Source organism: Alligator mississippiensis, chromosome 4 (genome assembly GCF_030867095.1).
Source record: "Alligator mississippiensis isolate rAllMis1 chromosome 4, rAllMis1, whole genome shotgun sequence".
Taxonomy (NCBI): domain Eukaryota; kingdom Metazoa; phylum Chordata; order Crocodylia; family Alligatoridae; genus Alligator; species Alligator mississippiensis.
In genome coordinates this window covers 3,367,133-3,380,865 of record NC_081827.1, presented here as the reverse complement: position 1 = coordinate 3,380,865, position 13,733 = coordinate 3,367,133, and the positions used below count along the sequence as shown (strand labels likewise).

Sequence of the window (13,733 nt, the reverse complement as noted above, 5' to 3'; positions counted from 1 at the left end):
GCCATGAGACCCCGCAGGGCTGGGCCAGACAGCAAGAAACATGAACCAAGACTGGCCCAGCTGCTGCAGGGACCTGGTGCTGTGTGGCAGACCCTGGCCTGGGGGCAGGTGACTGCTGCGCCCTGAGAACGACTTGATTTCACATGAACACGCTGAGCTGCGTCTGTGTTGTCATCCCGTGGTGCAGCTGCTCCAGACCCCGCACGCACCTCCCGCACAGGGACCCTGTTCTCTCCCCACAGCCAGGACAGTGCTTGGGGCATTTCTGCCAATGCCCTTCCTCTGCTTCATGCCCATATGATTGGCCAGGCTGCCCCGTCTTGGGCTGCACGCCATGGCCCTGCCCCCAAACCCACCCCAGGACAGCAGCAAGGCTGCACTTACCGTCTGGTGCAAAGAGGGAAGATAGGAGAACGACTACGGGAAGGAGGAAAGGCCCCAGATTCTCATCCCAGACCCCCATCTGTGCTCAGAGAGTCCTTGTTGCATGAGCATAACATCCATTTCCAGGAATTGCTGTCTGAGTTTCACTTTCACATGGGAAGCAGCCAGGGCCCAGGTTGGAATAATTAGGAAAAGGCTCCATCCTGTGTCAGGAAATTTTAATGCACCGGGAACTGAGCAAGGACCAGCCCTGGCCCCTCTGCACTGCCCAGTGGCTTTGAGGAGCAGGGAGGTGGGAGGGGAGGGGGACTGTCATTCCGGGGCCTCCCTTGTCCTAGTAGCAGGAGTCCAGGGCAGGCTCGGGGCTGGGGGGCTCTGGGGATCCCGGCCCCTCCTGCTCCCTGCCCAGGGTCTGCTCCCAGGGTCCCAGTGCTCCCCATGTCCCAGACCCGCAGCCCCTGGGCAGGGAAAGGTGCACAGCACGAGGGGCTGTGCACGCTTTGGGGTCTAGTCCCTCAGCTCCTCCAGGTCTCAGTGCCCCAGGACCCCTGGCTGCAGGGGAAGGGAGACCTCCCCCGGACCCTGTCCAGGCCTTTCCCGCTCCCCCACCTATCTCTGTATGGGGTAGGTACCCCCAGCACTTTAGGCCTGGACTGAATGACACTTGCCCAAAGAGGCTCGGGGACACAGCAAGTGCCAGCTGGCGGTGGTAACTAGCTCCCACAGGTGGCCGTGGCAGTGGATGAGCAGGTGGGGAACGGTGGTGAGTGCCTTGAATAGAAGCGGTGCCCTCCCTGGGACCTGCATCGGCATTGAAATCCCAAACAAGCCCCACTTTGCTCCACGTGGTCTGAGCCGGGCTGCTCTCTTGCAGCTGGTCTTTCCACAGACCTGCAGTCTGGCCCGCAGCAGTACCCAGGCGCCTCAGGAAAGGGCTGCACCAGCTGGAGCCTGCCATGATGAGGGATGGCATGTAGGATGCCTGCCAAAAGACGTTTGAAATATCTGAAGCCCCTGGTGGGGGTGGAGGAAGTTTGCCAGTTGGAGGGGCACTTATGGGTCTGGAGTGACTCATGGATTTGATTTGATTTGATTTGATTTGATTTGGCCTGGAACACTACATATATGGATAAGCCTGTTGCATATTCCCCTCCCAGCACAGGAAGCACCCTCCAGCCCATGCACAAGCCCCACAGCTTCCTTCTAGAAGCCCCTTAGCCCAGTGGCTTCTGGCCTGCAGACCACATGGACTGTGTGTCTGTCAATCCTGCATTCCCCGCATCCCTGTCTTCCCCAGGGAAGCTCTGCTGGTCTGACTGGTACAAAGGCCCCAAGCCTGGGGGCCATCCTAAGTGGGAAGTTGTTTAACCTGCACAGCGAGGGACCAAGGGGGTTGGAGAACCTGGCTGGTGGCAGAGAGTAGGGTGTTCACTCTGAGCAGAGGGGGCTGTCAAGTTTCCAGCCCAGCCCTGGACGGCTGCAACCCCCTGCCCCTCCATGTTGCTGTGGGTGAGGCAGAAAGGCCAATGCTGTGTAATGTGCATGTTGTGTAATGTCTTGTGTGACTTGGAGGTGTGATATGAGTGTGTAACAGAAGGGAGCAGCCCCATGGGGTCCTGCAGACACTGAGTTTGGCAGCAGGTCCTGGAGCCCCAGGGAGCAGGAAAAGGACGTGGTCCCACATGAGTGGGGAGAGGAGGTTGTCCCGGCCTGGCGGAGCACCAGCCCAAGGCACTGCCTACCTGGAGCCTCCCCAGGCCAGGCTGGGCAGCTCTGGAGATGGGGATGTGCATACTCTACACATGCTGAATGTGTGTACTCCAGTGGTACTGACCACTGCCTGTTACTTTTACTTACCTTTTAAGTGTACGTTTCATAGATTTCATAGACTTCATAGACATTAGGGCTGGAAGGGACCTTGGAAGATCATCGAGTCCAGCCCCCCGCCCTAAGGGCAGGAAGTCAGCTGGGGTCATAGGATCCCAGCAAGATAAGCATTCAGTTTCGTCTTGAAAGTGTTCAACGAAGGCGCTTGAACCACCTCCGGTGGCAGGCTGTTCCAGACCTTGGGGGCTCGGACAGTAAAGAATTTCTTCCTTATCTCCAGCCTGAAACGGTCTTGTAGTAGTTTGTGACCATTCGTCCTCGTCATCCCTTGGGGCGCTCTGGTGAACAAACGTTCCCCCAGATACTGGTGGTCACCCCTGATAAACTTGTAGGTGGCCACCAGATCACCCCTGAGCCTGCGCTTTTCCAGGCTAAAGAGCCCCAGGGCTCTCAGCCTGTCATCGTAGGGTCTGCTTCCCTGACCTCTGATCATGCGCGTGGCTCTTCTCTGCACTCTCTCAAGCTTCTCCACATCCTTTTTGATTTGTGGAGCCCAAAACTGGACGCAGTACTCCAGCTGTGGCCTCACTAAGGCTGAGTTATTGTTATACCAGGAATGTCTATTTACCTGTCCCTTTGACCCACTGGCCTGTGACCTCAATCCCTGGGACTTTCTACATTAAGTGAGAAAATGGTTTGGTCTGTTGTGTTCATACTGGGCAATGCAGGGGTTTTGGTCCAGCTGTTCCTGGGGCAGCACAGGGAGGAGGGAAGGAGCCAGCCTGAGCCATTAACTGGAGGCCAGGGAGAAGATGCTTCAGGGCCCCATGAGCTGCTCTGTATAGAAACTCCTTCCTGTACTCCTCTGTGTCCTGCAGGATCTCAGCTATGAGCTTCCCCAGCCCCTCCACAGCCAAATCACACTCAGCTGCCCTGGGAAATGCCCCATGATGCAGCAGCTCAGCGTGGCTCCCTTCTCAGTGTGGCCGAAGACTCAGTCCAGGAAATTTCCAACAACTCCAGGGACCGCAGGAGACCTGGGAAGGGAACAGGCAGAGGCAGGGACAGGCCCCGTCAGGGGAGCCGCGGCCTGGCAGGGGCTGCTCCCCGGCCCCTCACACACCACACAGACCCAACACCCCTGCAGCGGGGCTGGGACCCCAGGACACGGCCCCTCCTCACCCGCGGCCCTCAGGCTGAGCTCTCTCTCGCTCGCGGGCTCTCCGGGGCCGTGCTGGATGCACACTCGCACTCGCAGCTCCGGCCGGGTCAGGCTCTGGCTGGGCACTCTCCAGCCTATAGTAGAGTTGGGGAAGCCCAGACAGGGAATTACTCATTTGCTGCTTTGGCCACAGCTGCCAGGAATCATGCTGCCTCACCAGTGCCAGAGGTGTCTGGAGCTAGGCAACAAGCCCTGTGATGTCATGCAGAAAAACACCATGGAGCAGCCAGGGGAATAAGGGGGCCAGTTCCCCCACTTACTATTTCTACAGTGCAGAGGGGCATGAACAAAGGACTCTAGTGATGCTGGGATGAGCAGCGGGGACGAGCGCTACAGGAGGTGGTGGGGCTAGCACGGTCTTGGTCTGGGACCCTAGAGGTTCTCCCAGGGAAACTGGGTCCTCTGGAGAAAGAGGCCCTGGCCAGGGCCATAGGAAGGGCAGCCCATGTGTTTTAGGGTTGTGGGAGAGGAAACTCCTGACCCTGATTTACTGCAGATGATTTGTCTTAACACAGGAGACGTGAGCTACAGCAAGAGAATGGAAACCAGGCCTGACTGGATGGGACACTTTAGAAGAACCCCTACAAGGACAGTGGAAGGGATAAAAAGAGGGAGACCATATGCCAGAGAGAGATGGATGCAATAGGTGAGAGGAAGTTAACCTGCCCACACTTCTTTATTTCGGTATCAGATGGACAACTAGAAAGTCCTAGCAGATGCCCAGGGAGATGCTGTGCCTAGTTCCTATCTGTGAAGTTCACAGCAGGGACTGGTGGTGATAACTGTTGCAGAGGCCTGTGCTGGGGCTGTAAGGGTGGAGGAGCCCCTGTTGTAGGTAGTGTGGGGGCCTTGCCCAAGGCCACGGTGGACTGTTTGCATGAGAGGGAGTGAACCAGACAATGGAGCTTTCTTCTTTCTATGGGACAGAATTCTATAAAAATTTTCCGCCAAGTTGTGGTGGACAAGTGTTGGGAGGCAGTCAAAGACTCCCTAGCAGGGCATGCAGCATGGGCCAAGCCATAGAGAGGGGCTTGACCATACCGATGCTCAGTGTAGTGAATGTGCAATTGCCAACTTGGAGGAGAAAACCAGGCAGAGCTCAGTTCTGGCACGTGGCCTGGCATCCTCTGTGCTCCAGCTGTTGCTTTTGCAGTCATAGGCCAGGGTTTTCTCTAGGGATCCCTGCAGCCAGCCATGGACCAGGAATGCAGGGGTCTGGATACAGCAGCCCAGGAGGCCCCTCCAGGCTGGCATCCCTCTGGTCCTTGGTGCTCCATGTCCTCTGTGAGGGAAGGAGTCTTCTCTCAGGATAATGCAGCCCCAGGCCATGCTGGTCTGCAGCTCAACACCACCTGCATACCGCCCTGGTGCAGCTCTGTGCTACCTCAGAGAGGGGACAAGGGAACTGCCGCCATGCTCAGAGTCAGGGCAGCACACAGGTCCCAGTGCAGACTCTCACCTGGAATATCCATGGTGATGCCCTCCTGCAGTGGCTGCCCCAGAGCTTCATGGCACATGCAGCAAGAAAAGATGCTGCCAGCTTGGCTGTGGACTGGGATGAAAGTGTCAGTCAGGATGAGGCTGAAGGTCCCATTTGTTTCTCTCAGGCCTGGAGTGGGTGGAGATCCCAAGGACCCGTCCATCTCTCAGCCACACCAGAACCACCTTCCTGGTGTAGACCCCCACAACGAGCGGCACAGGAGGGAGCTCCTGGCGTTGGCCACGGCTGGTTGCCTCAGGATGTAGGTTGTCAGGGCAGCTGAAAGGAAAGTCACTGAGCCATGCGAGACCCCAGGCAGGGCGAGTACAAGTACTCACGAGGTAGGGCTGCCACAGTGCTATTGAGGCCAAGTGGGGCCTGGCCCCCGTGTCAGCCCTGATGCTCAACTGACCCTGCTGGGGCCGTATGGGGCTGGGGGCCAGGAATGGTCAGAGGGGATAGGACAGTGGTGCCCATGAGTCTGGTAGCAGGGGGCTGTCTCTGACCCAGCCAGCAAGCCAGCACTCAATGCCCGACTGCATGCCCAACCACATACCCACATCATGAGGCTTCCCACTGCTCCTGGGGCGAGGCTGAGGGCCTGCCCCTGGCCAGGGTTAGACAGAACCATGGCAATGAGACCCTGAAGTGCATCACTCACTTGCTACTTTGGACTGCCATGGCATGGGTCTGAGTGTGTGTCGCCTCCACACACATCCAGCCTCAGTACTGGCACAGCCACTGAAATCCCAAAGAGCCCCTGTCTGGTACTCACCAAGCATGTGCAGGGTACTGTTCCTTTGCTTCTGCTTTGCCCCATGCCAGAGAATACATTATTAGTACATGCCTTTAGCCATGGTGACCCCATGGGACATCAACAGGGAGGTGTCTCCACTTCCCAGCTCCTTCTTCAACAGTAGGCTGGCTCCAGACTAGGCCTGGCTACTGCATCCTGCCCCGATTGTACCTTCCAGTCCCCTAAGTACTATTGCACCTGCAGGGAGCGCAGAGTCACCGGCCCTCCCAACAGTGAACCGACACTGCAGCAGGGCCCCGAGCCCACCTGGGCTGTGGAGGAGGGCGTTGTGGTCACCTGCAGCTGGGAACCTGCCCAGGGGAGAGGAAACAGCCGTTAGGACCCATGGGGCTGGGCCAGGCTGCGGGGAAACAGGAACTGGGACTGGCCCAGCCATTGCTGTGACTAGGGTGACCACCTTTTCAAAATGTAAAGGTGGGACACATTCCCCCCCCCTCCACTTCCACTGGCAGCAGGGCCAGAGAAGGGCTGGTTGGGGCAGTGGTGGTTTTAGGCCACCCACTGCAGGCCTGGAGCTCCTCATCATGCTTCCCTTACCCCAGGATCCCTGCGCCACCATAGTGATGCATCCCCTGCCAGCTTGGCAGCAGAGGGAGAGCACCTACACCCCACCACTGCAGCCCCCACTTCTGCAGTCCTGGTAGGAAACAGGTCACTGTGGTGGTGCGGGGCTCCCAGGGGAAGGGCAGCAGGGCAGGGAGCCCTGGGCCTGCTATCAGTAGGCTGCATCTGCCCCAACCCTGCACACAAGTCTGGGGGGCACGTGCATCCCATAACCCCCTTCCTGGGGGTTGTGCACAGTGGTGGAGAGCCGCCCTCCACCACACTCCCAGATAAGCCATCTGTGGCCCTGCCCTACTCCCTGCTCTGGCCCTGGAGCCTTGCGCACCCCCGTGGCTGGGCAGCATCCTCAGTCCCTGCCCCACTATGGAGGCATAGGTGATGAAATACTGGGAATAAAGAGGCTTAGCTCTCCTGCGCTAAACTAATTTTGTGGTGGCTGGTGACAACAACCACCCCATGGCACTGCCATCATGAAGTGCCTGGCGCCACTCAGTGTGCAGCCATACCAGCTCTGCATGTGTGCTTAGCTCTGCACAGCTCTAATCCTCCAGCACCACCACCTAGCCCTGCTGCTGCAGCACCACACCCAGCACCCCCGCTGTGTGCTTCTCTGCTGTTGTGTACAGCATCAGTGCGTGCTGGCCTCACAACAGTCCTGGGGAGGGAGGATCGGGGGTTAGGCAGGCACACCCCACACTGGTCCCTGCTCCTCCTGCATGCAAAAGCAGCACAGTAGGAGTTTCTTTAAGTTTTACTCACTCCCCCTCCCAGATAGTATTTTCTCCCATTGCCTATGCATTGGAGCCTCAATCTGCTCTGCACCCCCCCCCCCCAGTAGATTTACCTGCAGGGAGCAGCTCTTCCCGCTGTCTGGCTGTATTCCTGGCCACATGCAGGAGTGCGTCCTGCATCCCTGCACTTCACTGCCAGCAGCCCCAAGCAGCCCCTTGCAGGCTGGAATGCTGCCCATCTGCAAGGGGAACCGGGATCCTTGCATAATGCTGCGAATCCAGGATAAATGCTGTTCAGGAGTCATGCAGCTTGGGTCCGGGACTTGATGTTCCCATTCTGGGACTGTCCTCCCTAATTAGGGATGGGTGGTCATCCTACCTGGGATTTGGTGCCATGGGGCAGACCCTGGGCTGGGGTCACAAGCCTCCTGCACTTTGGGGATGTCTGGACTTCAGAGACCATACTGAGCTGCATCTGCAATGTCATCTCTTGGTGCAGCCACTCCAGACTCCGCACGTGCCTCCCTCATGGGGACCCCATTCTCTCCCCAGAGCCAGGGTAGTGCTCGGGGGCATTTCTGTCGATGCCCTTCTTCTGTTCTAGGCCCATCTGTCTGGTTTTTCCAGGCTGCCCTGTCCCACGTGCACACCACGGCCCAACACCATCTGTCCTCACACCCAGGCCAGGAGAGCAGTGGGCCTGGAACTTACCATACGGCACAAAAGGAAAAACAGGAGAAGCATGGGAAGAAGCACAGAGCCCAGGGGCTGCTCCTAGGGCATCATCTCTCTGTCCGTCCTTCCAGAGTTGTTGTAGCATGAGCATTAAGTGGATTCCTAGCAGCTCCTCTTGGCTTTCATGTTCACTTGGGAAGGAGCCAGACCCCAGACTGGAATCAACAGGAAAAGTCTCCACCTTATGCTGAAGGTTTTCATATGCTGGTTGCTGAGCCAGCCCTGGGCCTGGCCCCTCTCCATTGCCTGCTGGATCTGAGGAGTGGAAGGGAGTCAGCCTGGGCCTCCGCTTCCCTGGTAGCAAGAGCCCAGGGCAGGCTCGGGAGGGGGGACAGGGCTCTGAGGATCCTCTCCTGCTCCCTGGCTAGTGTCTGCTCCCAGGACCCCAGTGCTCTGAGCAACCCAGACCTGCAGGCCCCAGGCAGGGAAAGGCTGCAGAGCAGGAAGGGCCATGTGCACTTTGGGGTCTGGTCCCTGAGCTCCTCCAGGTCTCAGTGTCCCCAGGCCCCTGGTCGCAGAGGAAAGGAGGCCTCCCCAGGTCATATCCATGCCTTTCCACTCTCCTACCTGTCTCTGCACTCCTGTCACTTCCAGTTGCACCCCCCCCTGCCCCCGCAACCACCTGGCTCCTAGCCCCATCAGTGCTGCCATGGGCTGTGCAGGGCCCTGCACCAAGGCACTGTCTGGGGAGAGATGGGGGCTGGTGTGTGGCCGTCAGCAGCCTGGGGCCTGGACTGATCAGGTACAGCCCAGGCGAGACTTCCCCTCCCTCCAGGTGACCTTGGCCATGTGCTGTCAGCCACTCACCCCTGCCCACGTCAACCCAGTGCTGTGGCCACCATAGAGGAGGTGTCCCCTGCTGCTGCTGGTTTCCATATACTTCAATGCACTTGTGCAGCTCACATCTGACCCGGCCACCCTTGGCAGGGACAGCAAGGCATCACCACTCTCCAGCTCCGACAGGCTCCCACCAGGCTGGGCCTGGCCCTTGCGTGCCTGCTTCCCTGGGTACCAGTGGCCTGGAAATTGCCAGTGCAATAAGAAGGAGAGAAGCATGCAGCCAGATTGAGACTACAAATGCGGTTCCTGACCTGGAGACCTGTACAGGGAACTGTGAGAGTAAAGCTGGTAAGGCTGGTTCACAGAGTATCCTGCCAGAGGTGAGGATGGGAATGTAAGGTGTGAAATGTATGCATTTGTGGGGACCAACAGAAGTGGGACACCTGGCATGAGAAATTCAAGCTGGCAGCTAAGGTAAATGGTTGGGCCGAGACTGTCCAGCTAGGCTTCCTGGGTCTGGTACTGCTAGGGAAGGTTGGGGTGGTCTACTACAGCCTCAGTGGTGAAATTAAGAAAAATTACAAGCGTTTAATAGAGGCTGTTGGGAGACCTTTTAACCCAGCTGCAGGCCTTGGCAGGGCCAGCATGGCTTTCAGTCTGTGAGTAAGGACACAAAGTCAGCACAAAATTTTGGCTTGGCACTCAGACAATTAGCTGGAAAGGCTTTCCTATAGCTTGGCTCAGACATACATGATACGCTTGCCTGAGACCATTTTATAAAACATACCTGCAGTGGGGAGACAAATGCTAAATTTTGTCAGGGAAAAGCTCAGAGCCTGGAGGCAGCCATAAACCTAACCACTTACTGGAGCTGGCAGATTAGATGGGAGCCCTAATTTACCAAGACAAGGAGGATCGAGTACATATGCCTGCCAAAGAAGGACAAGCTGGTGGTACAATACACACCCCAGCAGGCAATAACAGAGATCATGCAAAAACTTCACGGTACAACAGACAAAATCCGACAGACTTTGGAGAGTTAGAGCCAGAGCAGATGTGCTAGTAGGGACCCACCTGGACCACAGCTGATAGGGTTACAGCAGGGGACTGCTGGTTGATGCTGGCACTGTGCTGGCCATGACCATTTCTGGAGGGGCTGCCCACAGTAAAGATGCCATTCCAGGCAGGACAAGTAAGTCAGGCAGTGGAGAAGGACACATCCGGTACTGATACACCCAGAGGCCTACAGGAGAGGGTAGTAATTGTTGGTTCCTCAGGATTGGGGTATTACTTGGAAGGAAAGGTAGAAGAGGTTCCTTCCCAATTTCTGCAGGATTCAGGTTCAGGTGTCCCTTGTACTTAGCCAGGTTTGGGAGTGCGCCACAACCGAGGGGGAATGAAAATGTTGATTCTGTAAACTAGTGGTCAAAGGCAGCCAACGGAGAGACACCCAAATCCCAGGGGAGTGAAATACACCCATAAACTTCCAAGACTGCAGGTGCCACGTGACTGCCTCGAAATGAAGGCTGGAAACCCAAGATGCCTTGTTAGCCACTGACTTTCAAAAAAGTCTCAGGTCAGTGTGGTTTTTGTAGATTGTTCCTGATTGTAACAGAGCAAGGACAGCCTGTTCCTTTGATGTTACAAAGTTGCGAGTCCGGGCAGCCCCGGGCAAAGTTAATTACTTAGTAGGCACGTTGGGAAAGGATGGCACCAGGGTGAAGGTGAACCGATTAGGAGCCAGCAGTGATTTAAGTCCAGGCAGGGTGGTTTTCTTCACCCCGTGGGGCACAGTGGAGACATTCAGCAGGGATGCCAGGAGCAGCAAACCCAAGGCTGGAACATCTTGCCGATTGGAGGGGCTGACCATGTGGAGGTAACCATGGCAACCGGTGAGGCAAGGAGGTGAGAGAGAGGAGAGACTTATGGGCCGAGAGAAGGTCCCACGGAGAAAGGATCCGCTGGTACCAGCAAGAGAGAGAAAAGAGTGGGGTGCACAGTGGTGGAGGGCAAAAGGAAGACTACCAGCTGTGAGAGCAGCCGGGGTTCTCCACGACCTGCAGGGAATTCACTACTAACTAAACCAGTTTTCTTTTACCCCACCTTGGGGTGGGGTACTACACCTCTCCCGTTGGGGAATTAACTTCTTATTCTTCCATCATTCCAAAGCACGGCAGGGAGCCCAAGGGGAGAGATTTCATTATTCGCCCCCACCCCGCCCCACTGTTCCTTGGTGGGATGATGTTTTCCACCACCCCCGGCCCAGCTACCCAACAGGGTGTGTGTGAAGTAGTAGTAGAGAAGGACCTAGCAGTGGCTCCTACAAGTGAAATGTTGATCACTGGTAGACTGAAGAGTTGGAGCAGCGAAGAGGAGGGCTTTTTGAGAGTCCCAATGTGGGATTGGGAGCCTTGGTGGGAATGGCAGGGGGTAAGAGCCACAGGGGTGAAATCCCAGCGCGTGTTGCTAGCACGTCAGCAAAACCTCAAGAATCCTATTGGAGAAAGCCAATGTGCTCTGCCTGCGAGATCATGACTTGGGATGCTCAGGCCCAATAAAGCACCATATTAATAAACAGTGACAGTGCTAGTCTGCCATTGGGCATACCCCGCCCCCCCCAGTGTTGTGGATTAATATGCACTGAGGCCCTGGGCAAACACAAAATTGGAAGCTGCCTCCCACCACGGGAGCTGTTCTCCCTGACACCCGTCCCCCTGTCCTGCTATGGCCACACACACTTTACTTATTCTCTGCCCAGACACAAAAACCGCATTCTCCCTGCCACGAACACAAACACATGCATGCACATATGTGCACTAACATGCACGTACACAGGGATGTAGGTGGACACGCACTCCACTCACTCTCTGCACTTGGACACAGACACAAATACTCAACCTGCTATGAACAGACATGCACGGACACGTGCACGTGTGCACACAGACAGGCACACACTCTAGTCGCTCACGGTCTGCACAGACACAAACTGTTTCCCTTCTGCCATAAACACAGATGCATGCATGCACATGCAGGAATGTGCACACACACACGCGCGCATGCACTCTACTCAGTCTCAGCAGAGACTCATGGGGGTGCATGCTGGTGCACAGCGACCCCCTCCACCCCAATATTGGCTGTGCACCCTGTGGAAGCAGAACCCTGCTGGCTCAGTGATTGGCTCCTGGGGGACCACCCTGGTTGGCAACTGGCCGCTGGGGGACCTAGTCACCCATGCTCATTCTGCACATGGATACAGAGACAAACACAGTCTGACTGCCATGAACAGCCCCCCCCATACCCCTCACTCCCAACCCATACCCCACCCCACACCACTTCCATCCCTGCTGGTGCCCCAACTCCTGAACCACAACCCTCTAGTGCTGCCAGTGCCCCACACTCCCAACCCAGTGCCCCCCCCCAGACTGCAGCACCCTGCCCCCTGGGCCCTCACTCCCTACTCACAGCGCTCCCCGCACCTTGCTGGTGCCCCTCTCTCCCGACCTGCAGCCCCTGGCCCCTCCAAGCCCTCCCGGACTCGGCGCGGTGGCTCGGCTCCATGCAGGCGGTGGCGAGGCACGTCCAGCCCCAGCGGGGCCGAGGGGACAGGAAGAGAGGCTTGTGCCCCCCGCCACAGTCCCCTCCTCCCGGGGCGGCGGCGGCTTCTGGCTGCTCAGCCCGCCCTAGCACAGGCCCCGTCCCCCGCGCTGCCCCCCGGTGCCGGTCGCAGCTGCAGCCCTGCCCACCCCGCAGGAAGCAAGCGGCCGCATTTCCCCCACGCCCGGCGGTGGGGGAGGGGGAGGCGATCGCAAGGAGCCCCGCACGGGTCTGCGCCCCACAGCTGCGGGCAGGGCAGGGCCGGGCCGTGCGTGCTCCCTCCCCGCCGCCTCCCCCTGCTCCCGCCCCGGAGCAAAGGGAAGCCCCGGCCAACCCGCTGGGAGAGATGAGTGCACGCACTACCTGCGTGCCTTGGCTCCTGCGCGCAGCCCGGGGAAGGCTCCCGAATCCCACCTACCTCTGCCGCCGTGCGAGGGTGGCTGGGCCCGCCTCGGGTCCCCCTCGACTCGCCCGCCGTGACTTCGCTTGAAAGAAAGCAGCTGCTCAGTGCTGCAAGGGGCCAGGAAACTCCCCAGACCACCCACATGCTGAGTTCACACGGCGCAGAGTTTATTCCAAGCTGGAGGTTACCGGGTTGCGCTCACCTCGCTAATTATCTCATTAGCGACGGAAATCACTGTAGCTAACAGTCACCCGGATCCGGAGAGCGCCCGATCCTTTCGCTTAGCTCCAGCTGGAGGAGTCTGCCCCGCGCGTTAACTCCTCAGCGGCCGCTCTCCGCGTGTCTGGGCCGGCAGCTGCCCTCCTCCCTAGGGCTGGCTCTTCTCCAGCGGTCCCGGTGGTGCGGCCCCTCCGCCGCCCCATGAACATTCAGACAGCCATGCCAGTGGCTCTGCTTAGACACCAGCCAATTCCTTCAGTACTCTTAGATGCAGCTCTCCCGGGCCTGCCAACTTGAACATGTCCAATTCATCCAAGTGACTCTGCACCAAGTCAGCATCGACGGTTGGTGTCCCTCTGATGCCCATCTAAGGACCCATTAAGAGGCTTATCTTGAGCCCTGTTCAGGAACACCGAGGCTAAAAACTCATTGAAGAGCTCAGCCTTGCCCCCACTGCCTGTCACTAATTGCTTCTTCTTGTTCAGGAGGGGTCCTATGCTGGCCAGCACCTTCCCTTTACTCCCTACATACCTACAAAAAAAAGACTTTTTGTCGTCTTTAATTAGTGTTGGCAGCCTTAGCTCTGTAGTTGCTTTGGCATTTCTAGCTGCCTCCCTGCAAGTGTGGACCAAGGAGGTGTACTCCTCCTTGGGAGCTCCCCCCTGCTTCCACCACCTACATGCCTTCTTTTTTGCCCTTAGGCTCCTCTGGATCTCGCTGTTTAGCCAAGGAAGTTTTTTGGCTCCTTTCCCCCTTTTCCCTCGTACTGGGATAGTCTCTCTTGCTTCCTTTAAGAACAACCACACTTCCTGAGCTCCTCCTGGCAGCTGCGGGGGGGCAGAGCAGGGCAGGAGCAGCCCTGTACTGAACTGCTCCTGTGGGGAGCACAACTGGTGCAGGTTTAGATGTGTGCAAGGACACAGTTTAATGCACCTTACTTTTCTGTGCAGAAAATTCAGGTGCATTGATTGCATGTG

At 57.5% G+C, this 13,733-nt stretch overlaps 1 protein-coding gene across 24 annotated transcripts in view; it reads right to left on the bottom strand.

The window, feature by feature from the left end:
• The window catches only part of LOC106740187 (uncharacterized), a 39,269-nt gene extending 25,758 nt beyond the window's left edge, over positions 1–13,511 (bottom strand). For 7 of the 24 annotated variants that reach the window (XR_009461452.1, XR_009461453.1, XR_009461454.1 and 4 more), the window contains exons 1-3: positions 7,139–11,841; positions 4,893–6,020; positions 385–1,366 (exon numbers count right to left, since the gene is read on the bottom strand). Coding sequence is in view for 21 of the 24 variants with exons in the window: in XM_059725685.1 (XP_059581668.1) it covers positions 385–463 (79 nt within the window). In the remaining 3 variants the exon portion in view is untranslated. The other 17 variants (XM_059725670.1, XM_059725681.1, XM_059725672.1 and 14 more) reach the window with 17 other exon arrangements.
• Between the last annotated feature and the right edge of the window lie 222 nt (positions 13,512–13,733).